The sequence below is a fragment of the Clarias gariepinus genome, chromosome 3 (genome assembly GCF_024256425.1).
Source record: "Clarias gariepinus isolate MV-2021 ecotype Netherlands chromosome 3, CGAR_prim_01v2, whole genome shotgun sequence".
Classification (NCBI taxonomy): Eukaryota; Metazoa; Chordata; class Actinopteri; order Siluriformes; family Clariidae; genus Clarias; species Clarias gariepinus.
The window spans coordinates 8,564,381-8,590,832 of record NC_071102.1 but is presented as its reverse complement, the minus strand read 5'-3'; the positions used below and the strand labels follow the sequence as shown (position 1 = coordinate 8,590,832).

The window sequence follows — 26,452 nt, the reverse complement described above, 5'->3', positions numbered from 1 at the left end:
CACACACACACACACACACACCATTCCCTTCCTTCTTCCCAGATCTATCTACAGGATTCCATCTGCCCCATTCCCCCTACATGTTCCCAAGCTTGTACACACACACATGCACACACACATAAACAAACATGCACCAAACCAGCTGTCCTAGAGCTCCAGTCCTGAGGGAATAAACAGGTGCTGAACTCGTGCTAGTTTCAACAGTCAGACAGCACATGGTAGAGCTCATAACATCATCCCAACCACGAACAAAACACACACATACACACAAGTGACATTAAAGAGAAACAGTTACAAGAAGTATATGAGTTATTTTTTTCTCCACTGATTGCTTCAACAGACCATGATGTAATGTTTTGGTAATAAGACATTTATAGGAAAGACCAAAGATATATTTCAATATGACAAGGGATCAGGATTATTCATTCTGAAAAAAATAAATGTTTTAAATCTTGGTAAATTAATTTCTCACCGTAATCAGCTGTTATAAAGTTAATAGCACATTATTATTCATTTACTGGCTTGTTTTTATGATGAACTACTTTTTGTAGTTTCTAGTGGATAAAAAACATCAGGCACAAGCAGAGGTGAAAATATTCACTTATGGCTCACTAATATAGCCAAGCGGAAGGGCCTCTGCCGTGCTGAGTAGTAGCCCAGTTTATTTTTAGCACCACTAACATGCTGTTTTAAGAAGAGAAACACACATAATCAAAAAGAGGAAGAGAATGAAGCTTCAACATTCTCTATTCCTATTCGGAGGTGCTAATATACATCCACACTCACCTAACTTAAAATCAAATGACTGTATTTTTTAAATAGTTATATCTTGTAAATTCTTCATCTGTATCAAATTAATTTATAGATTTTGTGTGTTTGGACCATATGATGTGGCACAAAGTTAAGGATTTAATTTATGATTTGTGTAAAAAGAAATAATAATAATAATAATTAATCACTGCATTTGTCATATAGCATTTGAATTATTAATGATTCCATTGTACAAGCATGACAACAAGAGCTGTACAACTGTGTAAACATTACCCACATGATTAAAATTGATTACATATAAAGAGACATGTGATTATAATAAAGGGGGTGGGGAGAAATAATCCTGATCCTGTGTGGAAATATACACAGCCTTAATTTTGTCATTGTGTTCACCAATTTGCATTTTGGGGGTAACATCTGGCCCTCTCCTGCACACTTCTTTCGTCTGCACTTTGACCCTTTCCCCCACTCCAGTCACAATATGGTCTGAGGAGGGACTATGTGTATATGAGGTTGTGTGTGTGTGTGCGCGCACATGTGCAAACACAAGGCTGGCAGAAATATAGACCTTCTTGTTATTTTTGAACTGTTCGAGGCAGAACAGTTGAACTGACCCTTGACTGCAATAATATTTTAGTGTCAATTGTACACAAAATGAGAGGGTTCTCCAAATATAAACCCATGTAATGTAAACAGGAACTTTTGTGTCTTATGATCAAATAGGCACAAAAGGCATGACACATCATATGAGCCTCATATATAGGCACGAGCATGCCTTAAAAGACGTCTCTGTTTACTTCCAAACAAGGCCTGTAACTGTTTTTGCATGACTTCAGATGCCTGTGCAGATTGTGTTATGTTATGATGGGGCAAGCTGGGGCAGGTTTCCTACATGCCCGGTGTGACATCCTTCACCCATTCTTGCATTCACTAAAAAAAGCAGTCCGTGCTCGCTGACTGTGAAGGGTATCAGATGGATTTCAGTGTCTCAGATCTCATCATAGTGAATGAATGATGTAGCTGGGTCACTTGCATACACTTGAAATGACTTGCAGGGAAAAGAATAAGGGGGATGGGGCAAGCTAATTACGTCTTTCTTACAAATTTCAGCTTCTCGCTTCCTGTCTAATTGCAGTTCTTGTTCAGGCTTTAGAAGGGTTTTGAATGAGGAAGGAGGCAATAAAATGTACAATGCCACACATTGCCATAATTCAGTTACTCCTGTTTCAGAGTCCCAAGTGGATGCACTTCTTTCCCAAAATGATATATATATATATATATATATATATATATATATATATATATTTTTTTTTTTTTTTTTCATAATTCTGACAGCATGTTAGTTTCTGAATTCGAGAAAGATGAAAACATTACATATGAAGCGCTCATAAAGCTGTCAGTTGAAAATGCTCCTAATACCTCTTTGATTGTGATACTTTGTATCAAATATTGATACTTTGTTGATAGTTTGTGTAAACAAACCGCGCATCAAAGGCGCGTTCTAGAATCTAGAAAGAAAGAAAGAAAAAAAACGTGTTCTCACATTCAGGGAACTTCCTCGTGATGACTAGTTGAAGGGCTGCTCTAGTCTGAGTCGGGGGGTGAGTTTTGTGGCTAACAGCGGGGTATTTGCATTAGCAGCAGACTCGAGGCAGACGTCAGGGAGCCGCATTACTGCACTTGTAGCGGAAGACTTCAAACTTGTGCAAACTTTGAAAGGAAAGACTTCGCATGATAGGGTTGGGGTGTTTAAAAAAAATTAAACACACCAAAAACCTCTGAAAGTAAAACAAGATCGTAGACCACATACAAGGTTTTGCTTCTCTTTCTGGCTTTAAAAAAATATATATAATTAAAGACAGGACAGAGGGATTGTACTTCTTCTGCGCGGAGGAATACAGAGCTCCAATAGAACACTGCTGCTGCTGCTGCTCCAGCGCGCACACGGAGATCGCGGACACGCAGCCGCGGCTGTTTTTGCTGAATTATCCGCAAGCTTTCAGCTCATGATTTTCTCATCTGCCGTCCTCTTCCGTCCTGTTATCTCCGGGTTGTAATCAAAGAGACAGAGACAGAGGGAGAGAGGGTTTTTTCTTTGTTTTGTTTATTTGTTTTGTTCTTTTTGTTTAAGTTGACAATGTCTATTTTACCTTTCACTCCTCCTATCGTGAAAAGACTTCTGGGCTGGAAAAAGGGAGAGCAGAACAGCCAGGAGGAGAAATGGTGCGAGAAGGCAGTGAAAAGCCTGGTGAAGAAGCTGAAGAAGACGGGACAGCTGGACGAGTTGGAGAAAGCCATCACCAGCCAGAACGGAAACACCAAGTGCATCACCATCCCGAGGTGAGAACAACCCTCGAAAGTCCTTATGTTTATATATTAACATAGTTTAATCTCTTTTCATGCAACAACAGGTTGACAGGTCTCACTGTCCCAGTGTGTGCGATTTTGACAGTAATGTCAAAGCTTCTCTGGTTACCTTGAGTGACCAAAAGCATCTTATCTAATCCTCTGTCACCTCTCCATGTCACACTACTGTTTTATAGTGTATATTCATTCATTCATTTATAAATTTTTTATACCGTATTCTATCCCAGGGAGTTTAGGGCACCTTGTTTGTTTGTTGCAGGGCGCAGGAAAACACACACTTAGACACTGACACACACACACACACACACACACACACACACACACACACACACAAACAATCATACATTATTGGTAACCCATGTTTTCGGACTATGAGGAAACTCCAAAGCATGGGAACAACATGCAAACTACACACACACACACACACACACACACACAGACCAGAGGAGAGATTCAAACCTCCACATCGAACCTCGAACCTCAGCTAAGCACTGATCCACTGTGCCTCTTAACCTTATAAATCAAATTATAAAAAAAATGACTGTTCCTTTGCTTCTCTTGTCTCCTGACTTTGCCGCCTTTACACACGCGTATATATATATATATATATATATATACATACAGAGCTTTGTTTTTAAAATAATTAAAAACGGATAAATATACAATATATACTGTAGTTCAACATAAATGCACACAAAATGTACAAAAGGTGTACAAGTGTCAAGAAAGGTAATCCCCCCCCTCACCCCTGTTTGTTTGTTTGTTTGTTTGTTTGTTTGTTTGAGAGTGTCTTGGATTCAAGAACTTACGCTTAACTTACAGTTTATTAATTTATCACAACCAGTCTTTCCATTCTATATTTTTTATAAACAAATTCTGCTCTGAATTCAGTGTTACTAATGTATGCTGAATGATTACCATCATATAAGTTTGTTTTCTCTTCACTGATTTATGAGGCGCTGGAGTTTGGAGAGCATGGCGCACACTGCCGCAGGCTTTAGCCCTGGTCTGTTGCCTGATACTGTTATATAACACCAACCTTTAATCTACAGAGCTTTCCAGCTACTGTGCGGTGTGATTGTGGGTGTGGAAGTGTTAGGTGTAAAAGGGCTTTAAACCTGCATGTTGTGGGACATAACACACATTCATTGTTTTATTCCTTCTTTCATGCCTTCTTGAGTAAGGGCTTTATCGTCGGCTGGGTTGTGGTGGATCCAGGGCATAAGCAGGCAACACATACTGAATGGGATGCCGCGTGCACACACACACACACACACACACACACACACACACACACACACACAGACACACACACAATGATTTGAGTGAATGGCCAATTCACTTACCAGCATGTTTTTGGAAGGTGGAAGGAAACAGGAGAACTCACAGGAAACCCCTGTGGACACAGGGAGAACGTGCGAGACAGTAATTGGAGCTCATGATCGAACCATGGACCCTGGAGCTGTGAGAGTGTTTCACCCAGTTTATTCATCAGCCTGGGTTTTGTAATGATTAGGCCGTGCTGCTTAACAACTAAAACTTTGAGTTTTTTTTTTCAGTTAGTTGTCGATCAGTAAGTACCACTACTATCAATTATCTTCTAAAAAAAAAGTTGAAAGTGAATAGATTTGTCTATTGACAAGTAGCCAGCAAGGGCCTCTGTTAAATACATAAAGAGAGAACAAAAAACAACCCACACATCAAAACGTTTTGTTTTAGGTCACGCTGTGCACTCAGACATCCTCTTACATCCTGTGATGCAAATATCTCACTGCTTCAGTTTTTCCATCAGTCCACTTGTACCTGTCTGATGATTTTTTTATTATTTAAAAATTTTATGGACCCAAAGTCAGGAATACCTGGAAGTACCAGGCAGTATTCATCATGAATGTTAAATCAATTCTAAGATTTAATGGAGCATTTTATTACTTGGCTAATGTCAAGCTTGCTTACATGTTTTTCTGTACAAAGAAACTCATAAAAAACACACATTAAAAAACATAAGCTGCCCAAACAAGTTTCTGTCTCTAGCATAGAAAATATATACATATATATGCTTTCTTTCTATGGCATTTTGACACATACCGTAGATGATAAAGATTAAACTGGAATGCTAGAATGTTTCTTGGTTTGCTCCAGCTAGTCAGTTATTCAGCACAGGTTTCTGATGCTTATAGATACAATATATACATATGGATTAGATTATAGCATTGACATGCACCAGACATACATGGAGTGTTTTAGTTTCCTATGCAGTTGGTAAAACTTTTACAGTTATTCTTTAAAGAGACACCGCCTGTTGTGTTTTGAACTACTGTAAGTGTGTGTTGGTGGAAGGTGTGTTTCTTTAGAGGACAGGTCCTCTGGTGGTTTTAGCATGCGGAGTGGTTGTTGTTTCTTAAAAGATAATGAAGTGAAAGCAGAGCCCGGAGCCACTGATTTGACTCTGGCACTCAGGAGTGAGCCTGTGGCTTGTGGTCTAACCCTCTGGTAGTCTTTGGGTGAAGCAAGAAACTGTAGCATGCAAACACATCAGCCGTTGGAGTATCAGAAAAGAAAAACAATGTAGTTGAATTGAAACAAGCCAGACAATGCAAAAAAAAAAAAAAAGGTTAGTCTTGGAGTCAAATTTTGTTTTTAAAGATAAAGCATTATAAAAGCATCATTTATCATTTAAATGGAATAAAGTTGCCTGTTACTGCTGCATGGTGGTGAATGCTGTATTGGAGAGTGTAAATAGGACAAAAAACACTGAATTCTGGCCAGCAAGGGGACACGGTACAAATAGATTGTGCCTAATGTGATAACGCCCTAAAAATAAAGAAAATAAGTACATAAGTGCTAACATCCTAATTATTGGTTTAGTCATAACCATGCAGCAGTAGTAGGTACCTTTATGATGATTGTTGTTGTTTGTTAATAAGATCATTGTTAATAATGATCAAAAGTCTTCATAAAAGTTAAGGAAAATAGTTTTATTGTCCTTTATTAATCAATCTAATACAGTGGTCACCAACAGTCTCTAATTGGTCTACAGAGGTTCCTAGATGGATGGATGGATGGATGGATAGATTTATCGATCTATGGGGGCTCTAATTGGCGCAGTGGTAAAGTTATCCGGAGATCGCGAGTTTGATTCCCGGATGATGCCGTAACCTCTCGCAGCCGGAGGCCTAGAGAGAGCTGATTGGCCGAGGTCTCTCAGAGTGGAGGGATGAGAGGTACTTCGCGCTCCCACATTAAATCACAGCTCTACAGCTAATCAGGGGTGTCTGTGAGCTCACGCAAGCGGAAAGAGTGGATAGCGCTGTCCTTCGAGTGTGTTACGCCGCCCTCATCAGTGTGTGAGCAGTTCGGAAAGATACGGTCGGCTGGTGTCTCGTGGTTCAGAGGAAACAGGATAGTCTTATTATGTAATAAATCATTTTTAAAATGAAAACAAGGCTGTGCCATTTTATATCTACAGTTCATTTAGAAATCAGTAGTAAGTGATTAGCGGTTATGATTGATTTTTATATGTTTTTTACTTTTCAGATTTTTTTTTTTTTCTGCAGACGGCTGGATGTCTGTTTTTTTTGTTTTCCTGGTTGTTTGAGTACTTTGAATTAACACTAGTGTACAGTCCTGTCCTCTATTCCTGGCCATGACTTCTGTCCTAACCACTTGAGTTCGACTCGCTGGATTCCTCGCACGTCTCTGCCTCGTCTCGCCTCACACACAATAACTTACAGAGGGAGCGAGACTGCAGTACACTTCTGTACTACAGAGCACTGTCTTGTCTGTACATGCTGCTCAAAATCTCTGAAAGCCCACTCAGAACGACATGCAGAGAGGATGTTTGATATCAGAGTCTGGAGATAAGCAGAAAGATGGTAAGGTGAGGTCTTATAAAGTACTGAAGGGAATGGAGACCAAAAAGAGTAAAGTATTAATATCTCTAAAGTAATGCAGAATGATAAAGTAAATCTTAATGTCTTTATGGTAAGGTCTTAATGTCTGTAGAGTAATGTAGAACAACTGGGTACTTTATAGTGTCTATAGAGTAAGATAGAACAGTACAGCTTAATGTCTATAGATTAATGCCGAACAGTTATGTCTTAATGTCTGTTGAGTAATGTAAGACATCAATCATAACTGCTAATCACTAATGTCTTAACGTTTAAAGAGTATTGTAGAACAATAGCATATGTCTTAATGTTTATAGAGAAATATAGAACAGCAATGACTTAATGTCTATAGAGTAACCTGGAACAGTATTGTCTCAATGTCAATAGAGTAATGTAGAACAACAATGTACGTCTTAATGTCTATAGAGAAATGTAGAACAGAATGCTTGTAAGGTCTGTAGAGTAATGTAGAACAATACCATATGTAATGGTAACAGTAATATCTAAATGTCTGTAGATCTGTATCTGCATTCTAATATCCTTAAAATAATTTGGAGCAATAGTCTTAATCTTAATTCCTATATAGTGAAAAAACAAACATATAGTTAAATTTGTGTATCTAAGTGCTAGAAATAGTGTGATTTTATGGTTTGTGCTATACTAAAAATATACACCAAATACCAACAAATCAATCAATGGGGCAACTGATTCTATAGAACATTTTATATTCTGAACTAGCAGTTTATGTTTCAGGTTTATATTCAACTTACTGTATGATGTGGACCATCTCAGTAGAAAAGAAACTATTTCTTTTATCTCTCTATCTTCTGCCCATTCAAATACACCTCTTCTATTTTATATTTTACGTAATACATCTCTGTTAAAACTCTGTCTGTACGTTTTTTTTTTGTATACAGAGAACATTTCAGACATCATTCTTAATTGTAACTGTACAAAAATCACAGTTTCAGGATGGAAAAGGATTTTTTTTTCTTTATCTGCAGTACAATAATGTAGCACATTGGGAATCAGTAAAACACTAAGGAATCACTTGAGAGGACAGTTGTTACATTTGGTCAATAAAAGCTTAAATACGCAATCTGGAAATGAAATGGTTTTATGATGAGACAGATATGAAGGCTTATCCAAGTTTCCAACAGTCTATTGAAAAGCGTTTCTGGTTACATGAATATTCCTCAAAAAATTTTGGATTGAGCATTTGCTCCGGTAAAAAACTGAGGCAGTTTTACCATTTGAGAATGACAAATTACACAGCTGTACAGTAGATCACTTTTCTTTCTTTAAGGAATTGATTAATGTCCTTTAGATTTCAATTGTAAGTGAAATTTGAGCAAACATTCCCGCAGGGACACATCTTAAAATTCTCATCAATGTTAGAAGCTTTAAAAAACAGATTACAAAACACTAAAATAACAATAAGTACGGATATACTGTACAGTATGAGTCAAAAATATGGACACACCTTCTGTTTTTTTTTTTTTTTTTACATTCAAGAGATTTCAAAACTATGAAATGTTAACATATGGAAGTATGTAAATAAGTAACAACAAGAAGATCAGCTCTTCTAGAATAGTGCATTTGCAAAATGCCTCAAGCACCATGAAGAAACTGGCTGTCATGAAGACCTTCTCAGGAGAGCAAAAACATAACAAGTAGCAGACACATCTCAATATCACCTGTTTAAAGAAGATAATGGCATAATTTGGATGTCTTCAGCATTGTTTTGGAGTGTAGAAAGACATAAAAGTCAGAAAAGACCACTGAATTAGAAGCTCTGTCCAAACTTTTGTCTGGTAGTATACATACATACATACATACATACATACATACATACATACATACATACATACATCTATACATACATGCATACATACATAGAGGGGTAATAAATCGCTACATTGTGCAAAAAGACATGAATGTCCTTTTTATGTTCTACGCTTAACATTGCTGTTTTCCTTTAGTTTCTTTGGCAACAGAAATGATTAGACTATCCCGCTTACTTAACATGACAGGAAACTTGGTCCCTAACTTTATGAACCAGTCAAAGCTAATCTAAACCTTCGCTCATTCTAAAAACGTGAGCATCTGCACATGTTTGTGCCCTCCATCAGTTTCACATCCTCTTTGACCCAGCAGCAGAGGATATCTGCAGTGTGCTTGTAGCTGTATCTGCTTTCGGAAGCTTGCTGTGTCTTAAACCTCATTCTCAGTGTAGGCTAGTGCAAAAGTTCAAAGTCTTTAGAAACTGCGAAAGAGCCCACGAGCTCATTCTGCGGCTTGTCGAGGCGACTGTGCAAACAGCAGCGTTTATCAGTGAACCCAGGCGAGCGATGTCTGGTGTCGTGACCATAGCATTTATTTCTCCTTGAGGCTGAATCCGTCTGCTCCCCGATGAGACGTCTGGCATCGGGTTCGCCTTCCTGGAACCTGAGCTGCTTTTGATACAGATTAAATAGATCTGATTTCTCTGGGTTTTAATTGATCTGCCGGCTGTTTTGTGTGGGAGGGCCACATTTTCAAAGCGAAGGTCGTCTGCTGGAGATGAAAGATGACTCAGAGTTGTTGTTTGTTGGCGACAGACAGTAAAATCAGCCTGACCCTGTAGTCTGGGTAAATCGTATATTTTTAAAAAAAAGTGAAAACCACATACTATAGAGCGCTGACTGATGTTTGGTTGCTTTGTGATTCGTGACTTGTGCATTTCTTATTTGTTACTGAATGATCAAAGTTTTATAGAAAGATTGTGAGTCAGATATGAATGTCATGTTTTGGTAATTAGCCTTCACTAAAATCACTCTTTTCACTTTTGCATGTCATGATATAATGAGTGACCTTTCATAGAGTTAGGGATCTGAGCATGTAAAGTGGTTTGTTTTTTAACAGACATTGAGTTTTTTTTTTTAATGAATAGCAGTACTTTTTTTTCTGAAAAAAAAAATAATAATAATCGTCAATGTACTGTACAGTTAATGTTTTCCCATAAGTGATGCATGGATGGTTGCATGGATGCAGCAATCAATATCTAAAAAAAAATGGCTCTCCTGTAGAATAATGGCTAAGCATGTAGAGTTTCCATCTCACAGATCAAAAGTCCAGGGTTCTATCTTGAACTTGAGTTACTGTCTTTGAGCAGTTCTCCTTATGTGCATTTGGATTTTCTTACTCTGAATCGTGGTTAGTTGTGAACATGTGTGTGTGTGTGATGTCCTGTGATGGACTGATGCTAAATCAATTGTGTATTCCCAAATTGAGACGTTCTGGATTGACCTAACCGGAATAAGGTAAGAGCAAAATGAATTGGTGCAAACGTTCGTGCAAACAACATGGCAGGGAAATCAACTAAACTAACTTTTTTTTTTTTTTTTTTTAAATAAACGACACGAAAGGTTCCTTTTAGATTGTACATAATACGCAGGTATTCTTTTAGTGTATAATCCAAAATAAGGATGTTCTTTATGCTCTGTTGGCATAATTGATGGTTAATTTCTTTTAAATGTCTTGTGTGTAGGCATTAACAATTATTAAACAAACTTAACATGAATGAGCAGCTCATGATTCAATGACTACAGTTAATAATAGCTGAAGAGCAGGATCAAAAATCAAAGATCAAATTCTGGAGAATTTTTTTTCCGAAACTAAAATTGAATTGAACATAATTTACATTAGGATTTTTCTCAACTAATAGTCAAACACATTACTAATCATTAATTAATAATGGGTTTTCTTAGTTTAATTCAGTATTTAGATAACTACTTGTATTTATATAACCAGTTATAGTGGCACAGTCCAGCGGTCTCTCATACACTGATTGATTTGTGGCAGCCCTCACAGTAAAAACACTGACATTCACATATTTATGTTCTATTTATATCATTTAAAATGGGTTAAAATCTTATTTCATTGCACACAGAGCATTTTGATTCGTTTAGCACTTTCTGACATGTACTGGTTGAGAATATCAATGGTCTTCGTGCAATTAAATAAAATTCTACCCATTTTAAAAATAAATATATATCTAGAGGTCATTGTTTTTATCTGTATGGGGAAACACTGGATTGTGCCACTATAACTGGTTACATACTGTATGTCTGGTTATCATTAATCATTAATGATTAATAGATTAATGATTAGTTATGTGTTTGACTATTTGTTATGTAAAATGTGCAAATTCTGTTAATTAAGTTTTTAAAGTAAATTACAGTTTTGAGGGGGAAAAAAAATCTCCAGCTCTTCAATAGATCAGACCAATTCTATCTGGAGTTTATGAAAGGAATCGCAGAGACTTGACTCTTCAAGTAATTAGCCAGCAGGAACGGAGGCCATGTAGTAAAGATACTGTAGCTACAGTAAGTGATTTTGTCAAGGTTAGAACTATATTCAGAAAGAGCCTTAACAGTTAGTACATTTTTGATCTGTTACATTCTTAATGGCTATTAATACATCAACGATTAATCATTGACATCTCTAGTTATCATTTCATGTTAAGCAAAAATATGAGATATTGACTATGTTAACACAAAGATTGAAGAAAAATCAGATTTTCCAGTGAGTCTTATTTTCCTACTGAAGCACAAATTCAAACAATACTCTGATCTATTTGATCTACTATGAATCATCTGGTATTACACAAACTTGTGGAGTCATAGCAGCTGGCGTCCTGTCATTAATAAGGAATAAAACTTTGAATTTCATATGAATCATATAAATATTTTCTAGATTCTAGTAAATTAAAAATGAATGCAAAACAGAAGCATTTTCGCTTGTGGTCTCAGGCTTCTGGGCCTCATTAAATGTTGTAAAACGATAATGATGATACTTATAATATTTAAATAAGTTTGCGTTGACTGCGCAAGTACTACTAAAATGAAGCGTGTGTGGTTCCAGTATAGTGTCTGTGGGTGTGTGGGTGTGTGAGTGTTGTGGGCCCACTGACAGCAGTCTGTTTGACCACAGTGACGAGGTAGAGTGCAGATGCCAGGTCTGGCTGCGGTTGGGGTAAGGATTAGCTGCGCAGTTTGACTGCCATGCGCACGTACAGTATTAACATGTAGGCGTTTTGGACGTGTGTATACTTACGTCTGGGCGCGTTAGACTGAATTACTGCTTTGTTTGTGTGTGTGTGTGACTGTGCTGTTCAGACATGTATGTGTGGATATTCTGTGGATATTTTTTTTCTAGTAATAAGTGGAAATTTTAATGAATTTTAAATGCAAATCTTATAGGTTAAAGGATAGATGATAAGCAGGAAGTCTACACTGTACATCGAATGTATATCATGTAATGAAAAAAATGTGTTTTAATTTCTAAAGAAATAATGTTTTCATTTTTTTATTGGTAAGATTTTACATTCTACTAGAGAACCAAAAGATCTGGCACAGGGTTTACACTGGATGCCCTTCTTGTCACAGTCCCTTCCGTTTTCTAACCAGGCTTGGTTGCGGCTGGGTTGGTTATGCATGGGACATAGGTTTAAGGGTCTTGCCCAAAACCCAACATGGGTGACCCGGCAGCAGCGGGCTCGACCCACTGACCCTCCGATTAGCAACCCAGAGCCTCAACCACACGAGCCACCACTGCCCCTTAACATTTTATATGTGTAAATGTATTCAATTGTATGATCTATTAATGCTTCATTCAGGAATAATTAACTTTCTAATCAATCTATAAGCTCATAGGGTGTATCATCGGGAGAACATTTTCAGCCAAAAATGGCTAAATGTAATATCAGTTAAAAAAGATATATTTCGGTATTTTAACTTGTATTTAATTAGGAGTTTGTATAAAGTGTTTCTACTGTATAGCTGGCTAAATTGATCATATTCGATATTTAATTTTTTTTTTGTTGCATTTGACGAATATTCTAGCGTGTAAATAGTATTTGAACAGAGGCACTTATTCTGGCAGCCCTAGGATCTCTGTTTTTTTTGTGTGTATATTTGTGTGGTTGACTGCATAAAAACCCTGGTGTTTGTGTATGGGTGTTCAGGCCCTGTGTGAGGCGGGGTTAGTCATCCCTCTGGAATGCCGTGCGTACCCTGGGGAGGGTGTGGGCTGCCGCTTGGTTTGCGGTTGCTGCCGGGGTTGAAGGTTTAAAAAGCTACTTGCCGCCTTCCTATCTGCTGGGATAAAACACACTCTGTAGCTCAGACAACAAGCTGGCTTTGTGCTGCTCTGTCATCAAGGCTAGTGCACACACACACACACTACTACACTACTACAGCCGCTCCCAAACAGACGTGCCAAAATAGCACTTCTTTAAGGCTCTGGAGTGTGTGTGTGTGTGTGTCTGTGTGGTTGTGTGTTCGTCATGGGAGGGGGGTTAGTTTTTGAAGTGTGTCTGCACTTTATGGGAGACTTCCTTTAAAGTCTGTAGCAAGTGTACACAGACTAATCCAGGTAATCTCTGGAGCCATTTGTCCTGTCTTTTTCCAGCGGATATAACAGCTATTTGCTCTAAGTAGTGTTATTTCCACATGTTGTCACAGCAGTGTGGGATAAAAAGTAGACAACATGACACAGTTTGTCTATTTTTTATACGTTAATGTGAAATGTGTAAACTGCTAAATGATTTAAAGGCTCAGATAATGAATAAGGGTTTCTTCGCAGTTGTATTTTAACATTACGGAGCGATGTAGTTCATGGCTTGTGGGCATGTAGCAAGCATTACAGTTGTCACTTTTGGGGCTTGGAGTGTCTCGTTTCGTGATTTTCTTTTTTGATCCAGTGCACACAAAAAAAATCTTGTACTGCTGTACATTTTTCGACAGCAACGTAACAACGTTTGTTCGAAATGCATTTAAGTTGCATGTATTAGCGCCTACATCAGATTAGCAAAAGTAAGCAAACTGCTACATGCTAGCATAGCACATGAGTAGGTAGAAATACTATACTTACTATACACTGTACTTAAGCAGGATTTTCACATACTGTATGTGCACTTCGGTTTGTTATTAATATTTCCCCTAAACATCTTTGTTATTTGTTACTTAACCAGTTCGAGTTGATGACTTGATGCCTGTTTTTTGCCAACCACCAGTGCGGAATCTAGGACTAGCTAAATTAAAACAGGCACCTTGAGGTTTTTAAGAACAGATTCCTGAGTTTAAGACTTGTTCGAATGCCCCATGAGGTCTGCATTGACTGTCTACTGTTAACTTTACAATTCCGGTAACCGATGATGACCACCCCGACGACTGTGATGAACTCGATGAACTTCATGGTGACAACAAATATAACATTACACACCTGTGGCCTTAATTGGAAGAAATGTTTTTTGTGTTTGGGATGGAACAATTTTTCCTACCCGATAAGGTGCCTTTTTTGACTACTGAAAGTTGCTGAAACATTGCCATTCAAAAACTTTCTGCCGAACCTGGAAAAGATAAGATAAATTAATATTGATTTAGTGGATTGACAATGTCAATGTTATTTAACGATAGTTATTTATTATGATAAGCCTGTTCAGATGTCTGGATAATGTAATGGCCAGGCTACTGTAGTGTGCACTTGCTAACGTCACTGGTTAGCCTGCATTTTGATTTTTTTTTTATATTATACAGTACCACTGTTTTTTTTTTTTTTTGCCCTAGTATAAGTCAAAATCTATTGTTTGAGAATGTGTGGGAACATTAATATGTCATAGTTTACTCTGAGGAAGCCACAATAAAGCTCATAATAAAAATTCTAACAGCTCATTTTTTTAAGACTTTCATTAATGAAATACATGTAATCTCTTGTTTTAATGGCATTCATGAATTAATCTTTGTCGTTAGGATGATATAAAGAGTCTCCTGTTTCCTATGCTTCGTTATTCCAGACCATAAGTATTTTGTTGCTGGAATCAAACCAGTTTTGCTAACCGAGAACCGTCATTTTCTATGGAAACACACAGAATCGTTCCAGGTCAGGTATCAGCACTTTGTGGAAAAAGAATCAGCTTTTTCCTTAATTGTCATAATGTCATGTTTTCTTTGTAGTGCTGACAGCTAGACGATTTAGCTAACCTGGGCCTGTGCCAAGCCACATAGCATAATTCGGACAAATTTTCAGTTGAGCTCATGATTTCTAGACTGATATCTGTTTTTTTGTGTATTCAACTCATACATGCTTCACACACCCACTGAGATTTGGACTGAGTAACTATTGCCAGTAATATTACCTGTGATGCAGAATCCAGCTCGTTCCTCCACATCATTTCTTATACAAAGATGGTCTTTATGGGTTTAGCAGAAAGGAAAAAATAAAGCAAAGGACAGAGGAGGGTCTTTATACATTTTGGTTTTGTTTGTTGGTTATGTTTCTTCAATTGGACAGTGAACACCTCAGTAAGTGGTCTGATATCGTTCCTATATTTTCACAGAAACATCTGCCTGCCTGTTAAGTTCAGCCTTTATTTGTCACATATACATTACTGCACAGGAATTCTTTATTCTTTGCAAATTCCAGCTTTGTTAGTAAGCGTCAGAACGCGTCAGAACGCAGGGTCAGTTATTATATGGCGCCCCTGGAGCAGACAGGGTTAAGGGCCTTGCTCAAGGGCCAAACAGCAGCAACTTGGCGGAGATTGATCCATTGACCTTCTAATTGGTATTTTAGAGCATTAACACACTGCGCCACCACCGCCCCGTTCCTAAGTAACCTGGCACATCTATTTTGAGACCAGTTCAACTTGTCAAGCCATTAGGGGTCGCATATTTCTCAATGGGAATGCTTGTGAATGGGCCTGGGCTAGCGTAGTTACCATTTTTTTATTTATAAACTCTTGTTAGTATATATGGTAAATATTATTTTTTATGCAATGCCACTTGCATCTGGTTAGCTGGATTGAAATCTGAATGGAATGGTATATTGAGAGTAACTTCCTCAGTAACCATGATTGTCGCTGGTTCATTGCTCAGTGTAGTGAGTGCAGCCAAGAGAAAATTAAGCTTTACAAATCACTCATAAGCTTTTTATTAGCTTTTTATAGCCAGAAATGTTGTTTACTTTGTCAAAATGAGAGTAAGTAAAGGCCATGTTTGCTGATAATTACCACACCCTTCAATGAGAGCTAGAAATTTGGCCTCCAAAAATAAGTTGTAGAATAAGTTTGTTTATTGTAAATCACACTTGGATACATTTGCACCCGCAGTTTTACATGGATATAATCAGATACAATCCTGGTATTCAGGATGCAAGAAAAGACTGATTGTAAACTAGATCTGAGGGTTTTGCGTTTAAGCTGGGGAGCTAGTATGCAGTTGTTGTGGAGAGCCCATGTGATGGGGAGGGGGAGATTTGGGAATTGATGTGAGTTTGGGCTGAAGTAAAAATGTCTATTATTTTACCATATGCTGAATTTGGAAGCTGTGCCGTCTTTGACCGTAGCCTTGATGGTATCATTTCATGATGGTTTGGGGGGGAGGTGCTGTGGCAAGCACTGTGAAGAGAGTTTTTTGGGCTTCAAGGTCAAGGGTCATGTGTGTGTTGGGAGCAGGCTGATCCCTTTATGTCCTCCTCGGTCTACTTGTGTGCATCACATTTGCATCATAATCGTACGACGACAGCCCTGTGGCCTAGTGGTTAGCACTGTCGCCTTGCACCTCCAGGTTTCAGGTTCAGTTCCTGCTTTGGGTCTGTGTGCATGGAGTTTGTATGTTCTCCTCTCCGGGTTCCTCCAACAGTCCAAAGACATGCAGATTGGCGTTTCCAATGAGCGTGTGAGTGTATCTATGTGTGTGTACAGTACATAACCCTAACCCCATTCTGGCTGTACGTACCCCGTCTTGTGTTCTAAGTATCCTGGAATAGGCTCCAAGCCCTCTGCGACCCTGTATACAAGATAAAGCGGTATAGAGGATGAGTAAGGTGAGACTCTTCAGGTCTTCTAAAACTCCTAAAAGTGTCTGAAGTTTCAGTTTGTCTTTGAACTAATGAAAAACACTCCGTGTTGAAAAGCAGTGAGTAATACTGTGGTACTTATCAATATTAATACCAATCCTTAGCAGTTCCCAAGACAATTAAATGAAGCTCAGTTTTCGCAGTCAGGTATTTACTTAAAAAATTATTCTAATCACATTTCCTGCAGCGGTGAAACTCGATCCTTTGGCTCAGTTTGTGTCTTGCAAGCCCACCGAGCAGAATCAATTCAAATGTACTACAATATATTTAAATGGTTAGTCTGGCAAATTTTGTTAGCCAGAGGCCAGTTCCTTAAAGTGGGACTAGCTCATCCAGATAATGCAGTTGGGAGTCAAACTACTCCTGCGCGTATCACTGAATCACACACAGATACGGACAGTCGGAGTAGTCTCATTCTCCAGAGTTTCTGCAACAAGGGGTTGACCGGGGAGTCGAAACAAAATGTGCAAGCAAGAAGCATGAATCCAGGAACACTATGGTGGGGTTTTATACCTTCGGGTTACACAAAACATGACATAAACATGACTGTATGTCATTTGCACAAAAAGTAAAGCATGCAACATGTTTGTTACAGATCAACATGCTACTCGGTGCTAGCTAACTTGTTTGTCTAGTGCTTGGTTCTAATGCAATATGTCAAGTGGGAAAAGGTCCAATACAAGCAAGCTAAAAGTGAGCATCATAATGGAGTCAGACATACTTTGGCAAATAAATCGATTCTCTTGCTGTGCTGTATAATAAGACAAGGTCATTATTCCACTTAAATGGCCTAATCGAGCTATAACCATAACTCGACATTACTCCTGTGTGTGTGTAAATATGCTCACTGTGCTTGGAATTGGAAAAGGCTATTTTCGATCAGACTAGTTACACCTGTGTGTGATAGCTGTGTCATAACTTGCCCAAAAAATCTACACGAAGCACAGCCCCACTTAAAGTTACTCGACAAGGTATATGCTATTTAAAAGCACAGTATGAGTTTATGCTGTTTCATTTAACAGAATCTGAAATCCCTCCTGTTTCTGCTGAACAGATTAGATCTGAATGCCAGCTTTAGATCTTGTCAGGTCATTGCTGTGATTTCCTCTTCGTTCCATTTCTTCAGTCCACTCCTACTTCTCTCTCTCTCTCTCTCTCTCTCTCTCTCTCTCTTGCTCACATTTTTCTCCCTAAATCTCACCGCTCACTGTACTGCAGACACAGCCTCCATTCTGACCCTGGTTCAATGGGGCAGACCCTACCCTCTGGGTGTGTGTTTGGTCCCAGAGTCCATTTATGGCACAGTTCTGTTCAATCAACTTTTCTTCTCAGCAGTCAGCCGGCAGTCATTTTCTAGGTTTTCAGCCACAGTGTCTGTAACAACAATAAAGTCTGAGTGCTGTGAATCCAAAGTGAATGAACTTGCAAGGCAACACTAAGCATTTATAAGAGGGAGCTTTTCACATTATTTCGCTATTATTAAACAAGATTTACCATATTTAGAATTTCTTCTTATTATATCAGCGCTTTTAAGCATTCTTCTGATTCACGTGGTAGTTGACTATACATTAAGATAAGGGTACTACACGGTGTCCTCTTCTTTTCCTTTTCCCTCACACCCCCTCCTGATGATTAAGTATTTGTGACATGAATGGTGTCTGTGCCATGGATTTAAAAAGAACTTAGGGAGCTCTACTGAACCGGGATAACCTTTTCATTAGTCTCTTTTTTTCCCGATGTCTGGCTCGCTATCACTCAGGGTAAGAGGGGTAAAAGCGTGCTAATGCATATTTAATGCATAATGCAATAGTCATGCATAATGTATGAGAAGAGCAGAGGGTCAAAACTTTAGGGGGACTGCAATCCCACTCCCAACATGTAGAATCTGTGCATTTGGTTTCACAATGGTATTACAGTACAACACATTTTAATTATGTCTGCTGCTGCTGCATGATTAATCAGTACAGTTTTTTTTTTTCATTTTATATCATTGATTATAACCGCTAAAACGTCTCGCATGTTGCATTAAAACTCTAACAAATCAGGTCTCAGAGCTTCCCCAAAATGTGTGTTAATGCCCCAGCTATAATATTTTTTGCCCAGCCCCAGATGTAGTGTCAAACCAACAAGTCCTGCATTTTGTGTTTTGAGTCAGAGCTGAACAGATTACTCTAGTGATCACCCAGCTTGTGTCTGGGCTTTGACTTTCCTTCATACAAGGAAAGTAACAGATGGAAAACAATCTCATATTGATTGAAAAATTAAAGGTTTTATTCATAAGCTGTGGTATATATAAGCCATAAATATATACAGTACATTTGTACATATAGGGCTAAAGGCTGCTATCAAAGCAACCTGGTCTTCAGTAACATCTCAGCAATGCCACAGGCTCATCACCTCCATGCCATGCCACATTGATACAGTAATTTGTGTTTGTGTTGTCCGACCAAACACTAAGTGCATAAATGAACATTATTTTGTAATATAAGGAAATTTTACTAATAATATCCCTTGTTCAAGTCTACTTGACAAAATATTGGCTTTTATACATTTTAATTTGTTATATAAACTAGGGCATTATCTGCCAATTCTAACCTTGAAAATAATTATTATGTTTTGAACAAAGTTTAATGCTCTAATATATGTTGTATTATATCTTCATAATAAGAAATACTAGATAATATGTTTTTTAGGGAGGGGAATCACCAGGGACCAACTTATACGATATTATCACAATACCTACTTTAGGTACTGATTCAATTTGTATTAAGATTCTATAAGTATCGCAATTTTATAATTATCCTGATATAATATTGAATTGATTTTTTCACCCCATCTCTAAAGTTTATTTAGTTTTTTGTGGCCGTTTATCTTTTAGTGTCTCTCTCATACTCTTTCTCTCTCTCCAGAGGAAATGTCAGCACTGCACTGTCTTTCCTCCCTCAGCTTAGTCACTGACCTTAACATTGCAGGGATGTGTGTGTATGTTTAGAAAGTTGACTTAGGGAACTCACCTTGATTGGATTGTGTAATTCATTGTTGGTTATATTTTACCTCTAGTTGATTTGTTTATGCAATAAAATTTTCCTCACTTTTAGACTTTTTTTCTCTCTCTCTCTCGTTTTCTTGCTCTCCCTGTCGTTATCTTTTTTTATATAACTTCTTCAGACTTTCAATGTAATCTCTCAATAGGATGTCTAACTTTATGCTTTTTACATCAGCTTTTTTTTCTTCGTAGTTGGCAGCTAAATCAAGGCTTAAAACTGAAAGCACATTTGTTTTCTAAAGTCTAACAGACATCTTTTAAAGAGCTCTTGAGCTTTGATATTTTGGTGCCTTAAAGCTTTTGCTTTTTGGGGTAAACATGTGTCTCTGTACATGTTTTTAAAAGAACTATGTGGTATGAATGAGAGAGAGAGAGAAGACTTTGGGTGTCTCATATTTCTCTTTCTGTACACAATAGTGTTGCCATGGCATGGTGGATTTGGATGATGCTAGAGGCTTACATCTAATCTGACGGGAAATAAATCAAAATTAAAAGGCATTATGCTACATGAGGTTTAGACTTCTGCTCAGGAACGTGTCACTTAATAACGTGCCTCCGAGTGGCGCAGTGGTAAAGTGCTCGCCCTATCATCCGGAGATCGCTGGTTCGATCCCCGGGTGATGCCGTTACCTCTCGCAGCCCCTCTCAGAGGGGAGGGATGAGAGGTACTTCGTGCTCCCCTATTACAGCCAATCAGGGGCGTCTGTGAGCTCGCGCATGCGGAAGGAGCAGCTAGCACTTTCCTCCGAGTGTGTTACTCCGCCCCTAACGGTGTGTGAGCAAGCAGTTCAAAAGTTCAGAAAGATGCGGTCGGCTGGCGTCACACGGTTTGGAGGAAAACCTGTGATAGCCTCCTATCTGAATGGTAGTAGTAGCCTCAATGTGGGAGCCCCCTAGTGATGACTAAATTAGGGAGAAAATCGCGAAAAAAATCCAAAAACATAATAAAAGATGTTCATAATAAAAAATAACGTGTCTCTTTGAACTCTTTGAACTGCATCACTGATGCACTTTCTCTTTAAAGTCTCCTGAACCTTCACTTACTGTTTCTTTTTCATTTCTGTAACAATGGTGCAAAATGACATACAGTCCGGAAACTGTAATATGTTTTGTCAATTTGAAATAACTTTTCTCTCTGTATAATCGATGAGTATGGCTCTATTTGGTCAATAATAATTTTACACGGGGAACTATGAAAATTTAATCCTTAACAAATTAAATCTGTGATTTAACTACTGTCAGGTTATGTCATATCAGTATTTTATTCCCTCTAAAATTCTATCCTGGAATATCTTCTGTTTTTTGACAAACTCGAAACCCAGTCATTTTAGGCTCTTGCAAGGCCGACTGTTTTCAGCTGCGTTTCCCAAGAGCAGGGCTTCTCAAAATTTTGAAACAGTGACCCTTTACAGTGGAGAAAACATTCCAAGGATCCTCTCATAATTGTAACTTTCTCTCATAATTGTCTACTCTTAGGGCATTTTTATATTAGGCCTGTATGTTTTGTTCTGTGCACAGGAACGATTGCCTCCCCCTCCTCACTCACAACGGGCCCAGCGTTCACATCGTGTTCTTGTGCTCTGTTCTCGGGTACACTTGCGTATTTACACCCTCCGATACAGCAGGTGGCAGTATGCACATTCTTGGTTTGTGTGCCGCCATTAAACATAAGACAATTTTATTCAGTTTTATTTATATAGCACTTTTAACAATGGTCATTGTCTCAAAGCAGGCAAAATAAGAGAGCGAAGATGTTAATGTCAAGAACAACATTCTCACGTGCCTTCCTACCGTTATCAGCAATGTCTGATAGTCAGCAATGGCTGACATGGAACAGGTTCGAGACAGGCAGCACTGATGATGAAGTCTTGTGCATGATGTTCTTTGATGATTAGATGATATCACATCTAAACAGCGATCTACTTCCCTTCTCATGTATGATTGAGACTTTATGGGAAATTATTCCAGGGTCCTGATTGGAAAATGTGCTAAGATCATATTAGAACTGTTTTCATTTTAAAAATGTTTAACCTAAATGCAGTACTAAAACACATTTCGACATAAATCGTGTTAAAGCCATTTATGGTATATACTGTACTTGTAAACAGAGGCACATTTCAATCAAATTGCATGTGGAAAGTATTTATACCTTTCAAGTAATTATACCATACAATTATCAGTCTAAAGCTGACTTTCAGTAAGTGCGCCAACTTTAAAATGATGACCTTGCTGCTTTTTATTTAAATCATTGGCTATAGATACGCTGTTATAGACCGCATCATAATAATTAATGGGCACTTTTTATGTTATCATATTTGTACGCTGCCATAGGTCTCATTTTTTTGTCCATAAATGTGTTTAAACATACTATTCTAATTTTCTGCCTGGTATGACATAATTCCTAAAAATAAAAAAAATAATAAAATTGGGGTTCATAGCCCCTCCTCTGACTCGACTTTTGGGCACGATTTTTAAGAAGTCTCATTTATTGCCATTTCTGATTTGCTTGAAAAATGTACTTCCACATTAGGCATGGGGATGGAGTTAGTGGCTGTAGCTCATTTACATTTAAAACTGCAAATAAAACAGTGCATTTTTTGCAGGAGTGAAATGAAAGGAATTTCAAAGATGCCAAAATGCATGACCTAAGTGGAATTTTAGCTGGAACATTAACGGACATATTTCGGGGACCTTTAAAACTTACGATACCTATTTAAAAAGGAGTACAATATAGAACCTTGAAGCCAAAAAAAAAAGTGTCTCTGGCCGGTTAATTCAACCAGATAAATCTAAAATTGCGCACAGGAACTCTATTGATCGAGTAGCTGTGACTCAATGTGACACAAGTACAGCTGCCTTTGTCCTAAGCATAACTTCACTCATTTGAACCACCAGCGGACGTCTGGGAGATTGTGTGAGACGATCTGTTATCGATCTTTTGAACGACCAAATAAAAGCCTTCAGTGCTTTTTGTGAAGTTGTGCCCAGGTTCACATTCTCGTTTTCTTCCAGATGTATTTCTTGCGTTTTGGAGGTGTCGCTTTAGCTCGTCTGGATTCATGATAGACACATGGTACATGTTGGTCTTCTGTTGTTGTTCTCGCAATAACAGGCTGCATATTTCCTCAGTTTAGCTAGTATTTAGGGCTTAGTGTCACTTAATGAGTCAAAGCTTGTTTCATTCTTGCCAGCTGGCTAATCAGCCAGGCTAAGCAGTAACAGGAACCAGTCACTTTGCCCTGAGTGAAGTAAATGATTCATCACAGATTGAAGTGATGTGGTACTGTACAAGCATATCAGAGTTTCTCTTTGCCTAAACCTAACATGTGTGGGGGTAAGAGACAAAATATGCTTGTTTTATTTGTGCAAACAATACCTATTTTTAGATATACACTCTTAACAATTTGAGGTTATCACACAACAGTTTTTGGAGTATTATTTCTAGGTGGTCCATGGACCTCATATTCACCAAAAATTTTAAAAGATTTAAGCAAACATTAAACGAGTATTGATTATAAAAGAAATTCTCAAAAAAAGAAAAATTACTGTACATACTGCTTTCTTTGGGAGGAAAAAAATGTGTTGATCAAAAAGAAAATATCTTGTTTTAAATTATGTTTAGGTTTTCAACGAGGGATGTTCAAGTCAAGTCAAGAACAGCGTTGGGGACGTTACTTTTTAAAGTAACCAATTACATTACAAAATTACTGTCATTAAAAAGTAATCAGTTACATTACAGCGTTACTTTCTGATAACACACACACTCATTCACACACTACGGGCAATTTGGGAACGCCAATCAACCTAACCTACATGTCTTTGGAATGTGGGAGGGAACCGGAGTACCCGGAGAAAACCCACCAAGCACGGGGAGAACATGCAAACTCCATGCACACAGAGACGGGAATCTAGCCTGGCCGGGAAACGAACCCGGACCCTGGAGGTGCAAGGCGACAGTGCTAACCACTACACCACCGTGCCACCTTCAGTGTCAATCATTCACGAGAAATGTTATCACGAGTCCCGTTTTGACTTGAACGACCTCCTTGTGGTTTATAATCTGGATAAAGTTGGGCTTGATAACCCCAGAAATTCCAACGACATGCAGCTGATGGTTTTCCATCATCAATCATTATTTTGTGTGTGTGTTTGTGTCAGGTCACTGGATGGAAGGTTACAGGTGTCTCATAGGAAGGGTCTCCCTCATGTGATCTACTGCCGGCTGTGGCGCTGGCCAGACCTTCAGTCTCACCACGAGCTCAGAGCCATGGAGCTGTGTGAGTTTGCTTTCCATATGAAAAAGGATGAGGTGTGTGTGAACCCCTACCACTATCAGCGCGTAGAGACACCAGGTAAGACACATGCTCTTGTATTCATTTTTGTGCTGTCCTGTCTGTAAAATAGAGATATATGGTATTTATGTCGTATGAGCTTGGTTGTCCTTGATTAACTAGTATCTCTTTGCACTCTCCAAAGTTCTGCCACCAGTACTGGTCCCTCGGCACACAGAGATTCCCAGTGAGTTTCCTCCTCTGGATGACTACAGTCACTCCATCCCCGAAAACACCAACTTCCCAGCTGGCATTGAGCCACCGAGCAACTACATTGCAGGTAAGACTGTGAAGAAAGGCAGGAAATACAGATATGCACTGCTGCTCTTAGAGGCACGTGTTAGACGCCCCAAATTCCCAAAAACAAAAGATGATCACTTACTGAAGTGACAAGGATCACTTGAGCTGATTTTCTTATGTGAGGCTGAGTGAGCTGCGGTCAGACGGGAGCTGGTGGAGACAGAGAGACAAAGGAAATGCAGACAAAGAAACTGTTGGGCTGAAGCCTCTTTAAGCAGGCCAGCAAGGATGAGCACCATGAATGCTGCTAAACACACCAACATACACACACACACACACACACACACACACACAATGGAACCACCCCAGGGAACATTCTGAGAAACCGACATACTCTTTTTTTCTGTCTTTCTCACACACACACACACACACACACACACACACACACACACACACACACACACACACACAAGCACAAACTTGTTCCTCACCATTCAGCATTTTCTTTATGCTGAAGCAATGTAACAGCTCAGTTTTTACCTTACTGTAATCTTGATCCTTTTCAAACTTGTACTTCATACTAGTGCTGCACATTTAATTGCATAAAAATCAATTATTTCATGGCATAAGCCTGCACAGCCTTATTACAGGTAAATATACACATAGTTGAGAATGTATGTGGTGTTTCTTAATAATTTAAGTAATTTTATTTTTTTTATGATTCTTCCCTAATTTAGTCGTGGCCAATTCCTCCCCGTCACTAGGGGGCTCCCACATTAAGGCTACTACTACCATTCAGCCGGGGGGGGGGCGAAGACTATCACGTGTTTCCTTCTAACCGGGGGGCGCCAGCCGACTGCATCTTTTCGAACTGCTCGCTCACGCACCGATAGGGGCGGAGTAACACACTCGGAGGAAAGCGCTAGCCACTTGTTCTGCGTGCGTGAGCTCACAGACGCCCCTGATTGGCTGTAGAGCCGTGATTAATGTGGGAGCACGAGGCCTCCGGCTGTGAGAGGTAACAGCCTCACCCCGGGATCGAACCAGCGCGAGGGCGAGCACTTTACCACTGCGCCACTCGGAGGCCTCAAATTTAAGTAATTTAAAAAAATAATTTTTAAGGTAATACATAAATATTGGCAAACGTCCTTTAAATGAGATCATTTATGCCATTATTTCCTGTTAGACTGGATAAATAGAGTACCAGTCAAAAGTCCGGACACCGTCCATAATTCAACGTTTTTATGCTTGTGATTAACTTTCTACATTCTAGAACAATACTGAAGCTAACTATGAAATAACACATCTGGAGTTATGTAATTAACTACGTAATGATAACAAAGCACAGCTGTTATTTTAAGAAAGGAAGGTCAGCTGTTCTGAAACAGTTCTTGCAAGAAAATCATGCACAAGCCATCAAGCATGATGAAGATCAAAACTTACTGCTGCAGAGGAGAAGTTCATTTCGAGTTATCAGCCTCAGAAACCACCAATTAGTAGTAGGCACATGTCACATTTTCACATTTTGGATGGCTTCAGCATTGTTTTACAATGTAAAAAATAAGAATCAGGAAAGACCATGGAATTACAAGGTGTGTCCAAAGTTTTGACTTGTATTGTAGATTTGAATACAGAACAGAAAATGTATAGTAGCCTACATATCAGCGTTTAAATCACATTTGCATGGTGTTAAAATAGTCACAATGTGTTTTTTTTTAATCAATTCGTCCTTTATCCTTATATTCATTGATTCACTTGGCAGGCCCAGGCCCAGGTACAGTACATACACACACACACACACACACACACACACACACACACACACACACACACACACAGTTTATTAATTAAAAATGACCTTGATAAGCTAGGAAACATTTGTAATGCCAAGCAATTAAAATGACTTGAAC

General features: G+C 38.6%; 1 protein-coding gene across 1 annotated transcript in view; it reads left to right on the top strand.

Annotated features, from left to right (window-relative positions):
- Positions 1–2,396: 2,396 nt before the first annotated feature.
- smad3a (SMAD family member 3a) overlaps positions 2,397–26,452 on the top strand; it is a 39,822-nt gene continuing 15,766 nt past the window's right edge. Inside the window, exons 1-3 of the mRNA XM_053492150.1 lie at positions 2,397–3,111; positions 24,130–24,323; positions 24,448–24,582. Coding sequence (XP_053348125.1) covers positions 2,909–3,111; positions 24,130–24,323; positions 24,448–24,582 — 532 coding nt within the window. The 5' untranslated portion in view covers positions 2,397–2,908. The remainder of the gene's footprint in view (positions 3,112–24,129; positions 24,324–24,447; positions 24,583–26,452) is intronic.